This window comes from Monocercomonoides exilis (genome assembly GCF_001643675.1).
Source record: "Monocercomonoides exilis strain PA203 chromosome Unknown scaffold53-602328, whole genome shotgun sequence".
Lineage (NCBI taxonomy): Eukaryota > Preaxostyla > Oxymonadida > Polymastigidae > Monocercomonoides > Monocercomonoides exilis.
Window position 1 is genome coordinate 538,750 of NW_027150598.1, and position 13,365 is coordinate 552,114.

Here is a 13,365-nt window from a genome sequence, read left to right on the forward strand (position 1 = left end):
GTTTTCCAGATGAATTATTTGGTTTCCCTTATTTAATAATTAACGATATTTTAGCACTTAGTATCTTTATATCCAGAAAATCTAGCAGAATAATTATGGAACCAAAAAATCACACAATTTTATTATTATACACTCCTTAATTCAAATCTTCTCCCTTTTTTTATGCTACTATTTAAAGATATACCAGAAAGAAAAATTTTAATGGTAATAATTCAATGCAACTGGAATAAATTCTGTCCCTATAAAAACATTTTAAAAAATATGTTTATCCATTTTATTTTATTGTTATAAATACAGGCTTATTAAATGTTCAATTCGAAAGCAATAGCATTGAAAACATTAAATTAAGAAGAGATCAAATTAAATTTAAAAAATTTTAGCAGGACATTTCATTATTAAATAACGCACAATTATATCACGCATCAACTCCATCCGTAAGGTTGTTGCATTTTTCTTGTCCCTTTCTGAGGTATATTTTTATATCAAACGTGTGTGATTATTCAATTGCTGTAAATATTCCATTTCAAATTTCTCTTTTAATCCTTCTTTGTGTTAGATGTGTGATGAGCGTTAAAGTTGTTTTCGGCTTGTCTTTGCTTCTCTGAGAGATTGTGCTGACTATGACGCAGTAGCTGCATAAGGACACTCATGCGTCTTGCTTTCTTTTTATCTCAGTATTCACACTATCACATTCCACCAGAACAAGCAATAACCTCATCTGTTCTCTTTTCACTTGATTCATACTCATTATCTGATTCGCTGTTAATGTCAATCGCATCAGAAATTGTCAGAATCACTGCTCCAGCAGGGAACCGCTGGATGAATTCACGCTTTATCTCGACAAGCGCTGGCCGGCTTCCACACCCTTCTGAAAAGCAATGCTCCACAATCCCTCTCATGGATGATTCTCTTATGCTTTCCAACTTTGGTCTTTCTCCGTTCACAATCTTCTGTGCTGCCGCCTCTGCCTCAAACTCCCCAAATGGGATCTGAAGTGTCAAGCACTCCCACAGCATCATTCCGATTGAAAACACAACAGACTCCTTTGTTGCTCCCATCTTCTTGTCGATAAACAATTCAGGCGCCTTCCATCGCATGCATTCCTTCCTGTTGTCTTCATCATCCTCAAATGCAGATGATGGAAGAGAGTCATCATTATCATCGCTGTCAGATGTTACAACTATTGATGAAGAGATAGACGACGAATCCGAGTCTGATGAACAGTCTGAGTGCATGGCAATGCAGATGACCATATGCTCAGAGAACAATATAATATGAGGACTGAGATTTGCAAGAGAAGAGAGAGGGTTTTCCATCTCGTCAAATGAGTGGAGTGCAAGATTCGCCACCCAGAACAGGATCTGTGCAGCTGTCGCCTCCCTCTCCTGCAGAGTGCCAATCGCCATCTCCTTCTTCTCATTTCTTCCATGAAGCAGCATGAACAGTGAATCCCTCAGATCCACAATCAGCTTCTCATGAGGAGACGAACAGGCCATTGCATCCACCAGATTCGACATCGATGAGGTTGTTGGGCACAGACTCTCTGATCGAACAAAAGTTGAGTCTGAATCAGTTGTTGAAGTTGTTGAAGTGGATGAAATTGATGGTGATGGTGTTCTCTTTCTTGCTTCCTCCTCATCATCAACCTTCTCCAGCATCCATTGAGGAATATTGTCTGAATCTCTTCCAAGAATATATTCAGTGGAGCCACTCTCACTTAACAAATGCTCAGATGACTCTGAGTGCACCAAGCTTTTCTCGTACACTCTCTTCTTTCTCCGATCTTCATTCTTCCTTTCTGCCTCCCTTTCTGCTCTTCGCCACTCCGCCTCAGGTGACATCTCCATCGTCACCATCTCAATCAGTTTCGGATCCTTCCTCACTGTGTCTTCCACAATCACTTCCAACTCTTGTGTTCTTCTTTTTGCTTTTTCCATCGGACAACGAATATGACAAGGGCGATGAGAATAATCAAAAGAACAGCAGCCATGATAATTACAATCAACACCCATGAAGATTTTCCTTCTTTTCCTCCTTCAACAAGTATTTCATTTCTGTTTGCCTGTGTTTCTGATTTGTTCTTTAGAATGAATTCCTTTGTTTGAAATGGTGCATCCTTGCTCCCAAACTGGACACATGCTTTCACTTCTGCTTCTTCATCCGCATCAAATATCGTTTTCTTTGCCAGTCGGCCTATCACTTCCTTTTCTGATTCGAATCTGCTTTCATCAAAGCTGAACTTTTCTATCTGCTTTTCGTCGTATATTTGCCTCACAATGATGAACGACAAGTTGCATGGAAGAAGCAACATTCCTTTGAACACAAGCTTCACCTCTGCCCCTTCTTCATTTGCTGTAACACTTTCCAACGCAGGAATGAAAAATGAAGATGCCCTCTCGGAAATAAGACCACCAAAGCGGCAACCTTTGTTTAATACCCAGAGTGAAGTATTATCTTTCAGTCCATCTCCTCCCTTTAGGCTTTCAAAGTTCAGCTCACCATCATCAAAGCAGATAACATTTCTTCGTATTGATGGATATTTTGCTATCTTCGGATTGTTGTTGCTGAAATTGCCTGCTTCAATCATCACAGATCCTCCACTCACACTTATCCCTCCCTTTGATGAATTGCAAATCGTGGTATCTCTCACAACTGCTTCACTCTTCGACAAGTCAACAACTGACCCATTCCATTTGCACAACTCATCAGAAATCACATTCCATTCTGCAACTGAGGCAAGACTCCCCTCAAACATACATGACTCCATCAATATCTTCTCTGCAGATATTATCGCCACTTGGCTCCCCTTTGGCGAATATGATGAGCACTCTTGAAAAGAGCAGTTGCACATCTCAAATCCACTCATTGGCTGACTTGTGCAAACAATGCAAGACCCACAAGTCGATCGGCTGATATTTGTGAATGACGACACCATCAATGACAAAACGAGTGAAGAATGGATGTTTTTTAGTGATATCAGGCTCTCTTCTTCCAACCCAATGTTTGCAGCTGCCAACTTCGAAACGCTCACTTTATCATTCTTTCCACATTCAATCAACGAACTCTTGCATTCCACATCATCCACTCTCACATCTTCAAATGTTGCTTTTTTGAGTGCAATATCTGAAACACAGGATTCGAGAATTTCAAATGGTCAACACTGCACCGATTTGCCTCAAACAACCCATCTTCAACAACAATCAGAGAAGCATCAAAAGGATGTGTGAATTTTCTGTTGTTCTGCTCTCTGAATGAAATGAAACAGACTCCAGAATAAGAGATCCACTCAGCTGATGTATCAAGCACGAGCAGATAACATTCTGTGCCCCATCAAAAAAAAAACAACACTTTCTCAAATCGAACAGACCCCGAAGTTGTCACAGCTTCTTTATCGCCCAAATTGATCTCACGCACTTTTATCTCTGAATTTCTATTCGATTCCATCGACTTGATTGTCACATTTTGAGCGGAGCACGAACAAGTTAATGTGGTTTCATTCCAGATAAACAGCTGAGAGAAAGCAGATGGGATGATATGGCTTACCCCAACATTCAGTGATGAGCATGCGCCCTTCATCTCCCCACACTGTTTACTGTTGCTGCTGTTTTCCACAATCGAAGACACAAATATGAATTCACTTCTGAATATAAACACCTTCCTCAGAAGATCCTCTTCATCTCCATAATTGTCTGATGTGCATCCCCATATAGCCAGGTCCTTCACAAATGGCTCTCCAAAGTTTATTAAAAACTGCGATTCACTAATCTGTGAATCAAGGTCAGTGCACTTCACAAACACATCTCTCCCCTTCGATGCAACATTCCTTCGGAATGTGATATTCGACAGCACAAATGGCAATGCCTTCTGTGAGACACTCTGTGATTTCAAAAACATTCCTCCGCCTCTCCCAGCATTCGAACAGAAGCACTCTCTCACATTTGTGTGATTCATCTCCAGCTTTCCCCTCTCATTGAGAAGAAAAAACACTCCTCCTCCTTCATTCGAGCTTGCCGAACCACAGCTATCAATCGTTGAGTTCTCAATTATCAATCTCACTTCATTTGGGACATCACAGCAAAGCAATGACGGATAATTAGTTGTGCTGTGATTCACATTCACAAAAGTGCATTGCCCAAATAGAATATTCCACTCTTCTTCTGAATTATCATTCCTGCTTCCAGAAGTCACACTTTCAGTCAAGACCAAAACACTTTTCCCGCTCAAAGAAATATCTTCGAATGTGGCGTTGTTCATTAACACTGCGCAATAAGCTGATATACTCATAACCTCATGCGTCGATGAAAATCCTGATATCTTTGTCTTTTCAATTTCAACAATTCCTTTTGAGGCACTTATCAATACAAATGACAATTCACCTTCGGCATCATCAAGTGAATGAATTGAACAGCTCACAACGCTCGTTTTGATTGCATCGGTGCCTGTCTGGATGAGGATGCTTGCTTCGTTATCAAAGTGGCTGGGGATTAGTATCCCCACTTCATTGAATAGAACAACTCCTTTGCATTCAACAGCAGCATCCTCATCCCCTTCAAGTGTTTGAGCAAATTGGATTTTGTCTGATTCCATATTTGTTCCTTCCACCTTCATCCCGCTCATCTCTATCACACTCCTCACATCACAAACCCCATGAATGGTCATCTGCTCAACTGTTGAACTGTGTATACGATTCATCCCATAATCAACAGATCGGCATGGATAGTCCAACAACCCACACACAACCACATTGTATCCTTCCTCAGCAACATATACGCTCGATCCAATAGATTTCCAGAAATAGATCAGTGGGATTGCACACTCTTTATTTCCTCCGTCATATCCTCTCATTGAGTCTTCTGTCAGCATCTCCAATTTATCATTCACAAATGGCAGGGTTTCGTTTTTGATGCTCTTGATAAGCGATGAAGATGAAACAAATAAGTCTTTCCCATAATTTGCACTATTTGGCTTGCCAGATGAAAAAACGGGTGATGATATCACAAAATTTACCTCTTCATCTCTCAGTATTTTCATTATAATTCCTCCTCCATATCCAACATTTTCCTCTTCGTGTGGTGCTGTACAACAAAAAAAGTGCATCTACTCACCACAATATTCGTTTTTGCAAATGTTTCACAAAATAGTGCTCCCCCTCCGATCTCTTCTTCCTCTCCAACAACAGAACACCCTTCAAATGTGCAGTCAAACATTTCCACTTTGTAATCTCTATTTTCATCTCCATTGTTCGAAACACTTACACATCCTCCACTTCCCTTCGAACGAGAAATCGATGAAAATGAGCATCCTGTTATCTTCTCAATATTTCCATTATGACATTCAACAACACACCCGCCGCCAAATGCGATTTCTCCAAAATTACCATTCGTCATATTCATCGAAGGCACACTTTCGGAATTTCCTTCAACAATGAAAATGCTTGAACTCCATTTAGCAACTCTCTCTGATGCAAACTCAATCACCTCCACAACCCCTCCAACAGCTTTCACAAACACCGCTGATATAGACTCAGACCCTCCTTCAATTCCACACTCATTCAGTGTGAGCTTCCCTGAATGACACTCAAATACACTTTCATGAGATATCAGTGATTTCCTCAAAGAAAATACAATACCAGTCATTGACGCACTGACTGAGCTTTCAATCAATCCATTTTGTGTTCCCTTTTTCTGATCAGAAACTTCACACTTCATTTCATTCTCTTTGGATGCAATGCTCCATTCATTTGAAGTCATCCCCAATTCCTCCTCAAAGACAAATGGCTCAAGAAGAGCAACATTCTTTTTCTTCCCTTCAAAATGGATTGTGACTGCCTTTGAAATGGATGAACATGGAAACTCTTCAAATCCACACTTCGAAAAATCATGGCTTGATAATCCTCCGACGAAGGCAGATTTAGAAAAGTTATCCCACAAATACACCACCAGCGGTATTGCAAATGCCTCGTTTAGCGTTGATCTCTCAAATCCATTCAATTTTGAAAAATTGTTCAAATCAACCTCAAATCCAATCGATCTCCTGTCAATCACAAGCCAAAGATCATTTACATTGATGAAGATTTCTTTCCCTTCTTGAGCATCACATCCAGAAAATGAAACATCCTTCAAAGTGAATGAGCTTGTCCCATCAGCCAAATGAAGATAAATCCCTCCTCCATATCCACACCCTCCATCTGCTGTTTGCATTGCCTTGCAGTTCTCAAGTTGAAACAAATTACTTTCAACATTTGAAGTTATTTCATTCACTTTGTTAGCATTCGTCATGTTTCCCACAGCGAATGCCGATCCTTCTTCCATCTCAACACACAACCCTCCTCCATTTCCTCCTTTGCTCTCACACCCAGACATCATCCCTCCATCTATTTCCAGAGAGCATTCCTTCCAAAGCGTGCATTCGACTGCTCCTCCATTTTCTCCATCTCCTTTGAATCCACTGATTTTATTGCTTGTGAGCTTCAAAAACTTGGCAGAATTTGTGCAAATCACTCGAATTGATTCGGATGGCAAATCTTTTTGTGAATATGCTTTCACTGAAAGTGTTGAATCTTTAATCGTTAAAGATGCTCCATTAGCCACTCCAAACAAAACACTATTAGCTATCGAACTCATATCCTCAACACTTATGGAGGTGAATGTGCCAGCAGCATTTCTTCCATCAAGATTGACCAGCGGACAGTTCCCAATTATCAAGGATAATACAACAAAAGATGAAACAGACACATCACCTGCTGATACGGACAAAAACACATAAGACAACGCTGATTGGGAATCTTGAAAACTCAGTGAGCAGCTATCAAACGAAAATGATTGTGATGAAGAACTGAAGAATATTTCGTGATTTGGAAGAGTAGATGGAACAGAGAATATGAGTGATCTCAAATTCGCATTTGTATCCACAGTTATCATGCTTCCTTCACTTCCATCAGAATCATCAATCACCTTCCATCCACTGTTTCCATCTTTCCCCCTGATTGTGTGCTTCAATGAGTCAAATGTCAGCTCATTTTTCACTTCGATCATCCCATCGATAACAATCTTCTTTTCCTCTTCTTGCCTCGTCAAACAATGCTTCAATGTCAGGCAGGGAAACTCAGCAAACCCACAAAGAGAGTGATTAAATGCGTCAATATTACTCACAAAGATCTCATCTGGCAAAGAAATCAGATAAGCACAAAGTGGAATTGGAATTGAATCGTCTCCATTATCTAAACCCCGAATTTTGTTTATCGTTTCAAATGAAGCGGTTAATAAAGTGATTTTCCCACTTTTTGCTATTGACTCCAAGTTGATCGAGTCAACAAAAATATCACTTCCCCATTTGGCTCTGTTCCCTTCAAATGCTGATGAAATCTGAAACTCTGCATCTGTATCTTTCACTTTCAGTCCAATCCCTCCTCCTCTGCCTTGTATAGTCGATGCATAACAGTTTCTTATAACGCCTCCATTCATCGTTAATGAACCAACGTTCCCCATTTCAATCATCACACCACCTCCAAAATCAGAATCTACACTCCCACTCTCATCAATCGTGCATCCCTCAACAGTTATCAACTGTGACCCTTCACCCACACTCATCAACGATGATCCGGCTGTTGTTCTCACAATATTGCTGAACACACCGTTATCCAGGTACAATGAAGCAGATGATCCTTGAGAAAGTGATATCACACTTGTGGTGCCGAATGTTCTGCCCCATCTCACATCTAGCATCTTCAACTCTCCCCCGTCCACTTTCACAAGTGAGTTCTGAATGCTCCTCTCTTCTGAATGAGCTGCATCCATCGATATGTTCATTCGCTTCACATCCATCAACCCACTTCCCTCAACCTCAAACAGTCTGCATTGCCTGTTGTTTTCATATGAGGTGTTGTGAACCACTGACAGATCGCTCACACTCAACTCCCCTGTTCCAACACAAAACAGACACAATCCATTTCCCTTAAAATTTGTTTCAATGGATGAGCCAGCTGGTGAAATTCCATTCACAGTGATTGTTTTCTCCCCAACATCAATTCCTTTTCCTTCCACAACTATTCCACTCAACACCTTGATTTCCTCCACAAACCCCACAATCATTTGAGTCAGACAATGGCTGATTGTGAGGCATGCACAGCTTTCATTCAATCCACAGCTATATGTGTCTTTTGCATTTGAATGATTTTGAATTGAGGTAACAAATCTACATTTCCCTCCATCATTCGGAAGCCAATCGCTTTTATCTCCACCTGCATCATACCTAACCCCTTCAGATTGTGTTGAGTAACAAAATGCAATTTGGGAATCTGTGAAATTATCGTCCTCATGAATATCGTTACCAAATTTGGCTGTGTTATTGTGGAAAAAGCAAAACCACATTAAATTTTCGTTATATCCTTTTGTCATCATACTTACGGCTCCTCCTCTCCAATCTGAATGGCATCCTTGAAAAAGGCAATTGCGAGAGACAACTTTATCACTTGCATCCCAATTGAAAAATCCTCCTCCATCAGTGCTTGCTTCATTATTGCCACTGCAATTGCAGAAAAAACAATTCAAAACACAATCTTTTGTATTGAATGTCTTTGATTTCCAAATTCCAAGTCCTCCGCCATCATTTTCTGACCATCCATCTTTGAATAGGCAATTTTCAACAAAAACTTGAACTGTCATTCCTTCTATTTCTGCTCCTGCTCCTCCGAAATCTTTTTCAGAAAAATAAAAACACTCAACAAATGAACAATGCTTCACAGTGCATTCAGCAATGCTAAAAGCGTATATTCCTCCTCCTCTCGTTGAAGTTGCATTGCACTTCACAAATGATGAATTTTCAACTGTCAGTGTTGCACTCGAATTGTCATGCACATACAACGCTCCTCCGCATGGAGCAGTGCACCCATTCCATTCAGCATTCAAATACGACTGATTTTGTGTTGTTTCATTTTGTTCAGTGTTTTTCGTCTTTAGATCCGTTCTTTCATTCTGAAAAAATGTGCAATTGTTACAAAAAAAGTTGACAGATCCTTCTGTTGCGCTCACAATCCCTCCCTCAAGCACATTCATCGATCGTTCAACATTACAGTCCTCCATTTTGCTCATCCTCATCATCCTCTCTTTCCCAGTTTGTTTTTCCTCTATTTCACAATATTTCTTTGTTATATTCGCAAATTTGCAGTTTTGAACGCATTCAAAACCTCCTGCCCCCTCTCTCAAAATGCTGCCTCCACTCCCACAAAACTCAACATCCTCAAACTCACTGTTTCTCACAAACAACGAAGACAAATCACCCCCTTCCATCTCCACCACACTCCATATCATTCCGCATTCCTGACCATTTCCAACACCCAAAGTTGTGTTTATCAGAGAGCATGTCCCTCCATTCCTCAAAAAATGACCATTCCACTCATTGTTTCTCACAAACACACAGTCATCAAGGTGCAGGAATGATTTTGCTTGAATATCAAATGCTGCATCATAACCTTGCTTTTCCAACATTATTTCCTTTAATTCAGCTGATGAGTTGTGCACTCCGCTGAACAGTTGAACAACGGTTCCCAATGCAAAAATATGACTTTCCAACTGAGCAAAAATGTGACAAACGAAATGTCCATTCTTTTGTGTATCACTTCTATCTGTACCGCAAAATATCTAACACAAACACTCAGCCAAAACATAAAGAATCATGGTAATTTGATTATAATGGTTTTTTTATTTAACCATTTTTTGAATGCTTATCAAAAAGAATATAATGCACTGAAAAAATACAAATTCTTTCTCTCTAACTTCCATTTGAAATAACTATTATTTCATTTATTTTTGTGCATTTCATTATCGAAATTTTCTTTTTTGCTTCTCTTTATCACTTTGATTTTTTCCCATCTTAATTTGGAATGACAACAATTTAGATGCTTTTTCAATGATGGAATCTCTAAGATGGAATGTCCTTTCCATGATAATTATTATTTCAATGAAGATAATTCTTTTCTTGCATGTGCAGGCTGTATTTAAAGAAAAAAAATTCAAAAATAAAGAATGATAATAATTTCAAATGAAATGTGCTTTTTTGATAAAAAAACTTTGAATAAATAAAGAGATGTGTTTAAAGTTTGAAAAGTTTATTTGATTCACATCAATAATCACATCATTTCAAAACCGATGTTGTTTCGAAAACGTCATTCTGAAGAATCTTAAAGATAATTTTTTCCTTTCATCTCTCTTCCTTGTCTTTCGCTTTGTCCCTTCACAATTTCTGAATCATCATTATTTCTTCTGAGCAGTTTTGTTTTGTCAATCACAATTACAGTCCAAACCGGATAAAATCACATCGAATATTATCAACATCGTTAATTGTCACATATTTCCAAGCACCTACTTTTTTGCCTATTTCTCATTCATTTTCCATTTCAGACAATCACAAGGATAAAAATATACAAACATATTATGTTTTTTTGTGGGTTCATTTTTCAATAAAAAATTGATTTTTTGATCAAAAATTTTAATTTTTCGCTTTTTCAAAAATATACTCAAATAAGTCAAAATAATGTGTTTTAATGATCAAAATTGTTCAAGCAAGTGAAAAAAGTGTTTTTGTGAAGAATTTTCAAAAATGAAAAAATTGACCCAAAATTAATTATTTCTAAAATTAATTTTTATTTTTTTCTGTGTGAAGCAGCATCGTGTATAATCACAATCGGATAAAGTCACAAAAAGTTGTGCAAAACCCGATGTGATTATATCCGGTTTTGACTGCATCTTCTCTTTTTTTTATATTTCTTTTATTTCTCGAGCTTCATCTTCAAAGCATTCAAAATTACCAAAAAATTTCTTTTGAATCATCAATAATCTTCTTCCCCAATTCAAAGCAGATCTTTCGGCAAGTTCCAAGTATATGGACCATCGATAAAAAATTCTTTTCATAAAGAATACGAAAGAAAACGTTATATTAATTAATTTAAAATTAGTTTTATTTGTCGAAAATGCAATGTTAATAACTTTCTATTTCTTCATTTGATTTATCCCACAATTTTTTCAAAACTATCCAATTTTTATTTAAATTTATTAATGAAGGATTGGAGCTTTATCATCTCATAAAAAGGAATTAAATTGTTTTATTTTATTATTGTTTGCTTTAAACTTTTTTATTAATTTTCACATCATCATTTTTGACTGTTATTATTCAAAACAAATAAAATCTTTGTGTTTTCATTCTATTTTGAAAGTTCTTTACCTATATTTAGGATATGAATAACATTATTTGAAAGCTTTCTTCAAGGAACTGTTATTGTGTGCAATTTGATCTTCTAAAAGAATTTTCAAACTGAATTCAATAAAAAAAATTTATGGCAGTAATCCAGAATATTGAAGAGATCAAGCATTTGCTTCTTTGCACGATATGAAAGAGGAAAGACTTGCATTGATAATGAATTTTGTGACTGAGAGGAAACAGCAGACACAACAAATAAAGACCACTCTTTGAAGTTAACTCCAGTCAATGCTGCAGTGGAGTTTGAGAAAATCTCATTTAATGATTTACCTGCTATTTGCATTTATAAAGACAACGAAGAATACAAAGATGAAGGAGATTTAGATGAAGTTAAAGCAAAAGAAATCCGAACAAATCATTTTTCACAAAACGCTTCTGCTGATGGCTGTTTCCTTGATTCATGCAAGTTGATCACCGAGAAAGAAACATTATTTAAACATCAACAATTACGCTCAACACAAATAATGATGTTTAACAACTACTCTGAATCTTCTTATGTGATTACGCAGTCGCCGAGCGTCAGATTTCCGCTCCTCACTCCAAATACAGAGTGATGCGATGAAGCAAACCCCGATCCAAATACGATGTTTATCTTCAAAAACTGGCTTTCCAGCGAAGAGGATACAACATAATTCGATTTTCCATCTGATTTTGTGATTTCCCGAGCTAAATAAAACAGCAGCCTGCGTATCTCCAACAACCTGAACCATCACACGATGAATGATTGTTTCAATTGAACAATAACTTTTCCCATTACAAACATTTTTTGAGATGATCCTTCGTTGAGATGCAGCGCAGACTTGCTGAGTGTGGCACACGAATCTGATCTTTAACCACATTCCTTATTGTCTGTCCCTTCTTCTACAGACACAAATATCCGCTCTGACTTTTTAAACACAATAAACAAGACCAAATCAATAGGAACTTTGTTCAGCTGATCAGTGCAATAGATTGCATTAGTCTTATCGAATGACAGTTCTTCGAAATCCATTACAAATAGGGTTTCATTGATTAAGTCAGAGATTGATCGGCAAATTATGAAAAGATACTTATCTTCTTTAGCTCTGTTAAAAGAAAACCTGACTTAGCGAAAAGTAATTGGAAGACCTTTTCAATACTTATAAAAAAGCATTTGAATTGTCTGGATTGTACAAGCAATTCAATGCAATTGCGCCTCCTTTTCCCTCAGTCGTTGAACATGCGCACCCTTCAAAAGTTGATAGATTAACCTGCATGCATCCCTCATTTGCCCAGCAGCAAGTCGAAAAGTCCGAGCTTTCCTTTATCCATACAAAATAGACTCCTTCCAGAAGAAACTGGCTATAGCAATTGCTGAATGTCGAGTTATCCATCGCCAGCGCAACAGACAACGTGCTCTCATAAGAAATGATCGATGCCTTCGCATTTGTGCTGCGGATGAGAAGCCACTGAAGATTCTCCAGTCTGATTTCGCTCGCTTCTTTGCTCGCATTCGTTTCTTTGCCATTCCCTGATAAGATTGATTCCTCATTCCGCTTCTCTTCCGCATCGATCACAGAAATAAACAATCCATCTGCAAAATTCAGAACATCAACAGAAAATGCACTTGCCACAAAATGTGCAGCCGGCGCAGCAAGTCGGATGGCCGATGTTGCTAAGGAGAGCTCGGCCATTTTGGACTCTTCAATCGAAAGTGTTCCAGACGAAACATGGAAAAGCACAAACAAAAAGCCTTCTTCTGCTGTCTGCACAGCAAATGAGCATTTGGTAAGCGAAACTGTTTCCGTCTCGGTGAAAAGAAGTTCCTTTTGCGATATTTCGAAAGACGAAGTCAGGCAGATGTTGATGGATGTGAAGGTGAGCATAAGCTTGTTTGTGAGCACAGCCTCAGAAGGCTCAGAAAGAGATTGAATAGCTTTTCCCACATTGATTGTGCATTCATCAGAGGAAGTCTCATCAGAAGAGGAAGAAGAAGGATAACCAGGAGAAGAAGGAACAGCTGGGCTTATTGAGCTGTTTGAAAGGTCACACTCGTCTGAAATGGCTGCACTTGTGTTGATTTTGATTTCTTTGAACTGAATTCATTCTCTGAAATGCCTCATACCTTCCCAAAACGACAGACAAGGAACCCAT

At 38.4% G+C, this 13,365-nt stretch overlaps 3 protein-coding genes across 3 annotated transcripts; all 3 read right to left on the reverse strand.

The window, feature by feature from the left end:
- Positions 1–686: 686 nt before the first annotated feature.
- Positions 687–1,856, reverse strand: MONOS_18213 (uncharacterized protein; the record flags this gene model as incomplete). The annotated part of the gene is made up of 1 exon (XM_067871211.1): positions 687–1,856. The coding sequence occupies one exon, from the start codon at positions 1,854–1,856 to the stop codon at positions 687–689; it is 1,170 nt and encodes a 389-aa protein (XP_067720551.1).
- Positions 1,857–1,897: 41 nt separating this feature from the next.
- On the reverse strand, positions 1,898–9,485 carry MONOS_18214 (uncharacterized protein; the record flags this gene model as incomplete). The annotated part of the gene is made up of 4 exons (XM_067871212.1): positions 1,898–3,123; positions 3,162–3,247; positions 3,368–5,075; positions 5,135–9,485. 4 exons carry the CDS (start codon positions 9,483–9,485, stop codon positions 1,898–1,900), a joined length of 7,371 nt encoding a protein of 2,456 aa, XP_067720552.1.
- Positions 9,486–12,371: 2,886 nt separating this feature from the next.
- Positions 12,372–13,365, reverse strand: MONOS_15829 (uncharacterized protein; the record flags this gene model as incomplete). Its single annotated transcript, XM_067868729.1, has 2 exons — positions 12,372–13,281; positions 13,337–13,365. 2 exons carry the CDS (start codon positions 13,363–13,365, stop codon positions 12,372–12,374), a joined length of 939 nt encoding a protein of 312 aa, XP_067720553.1.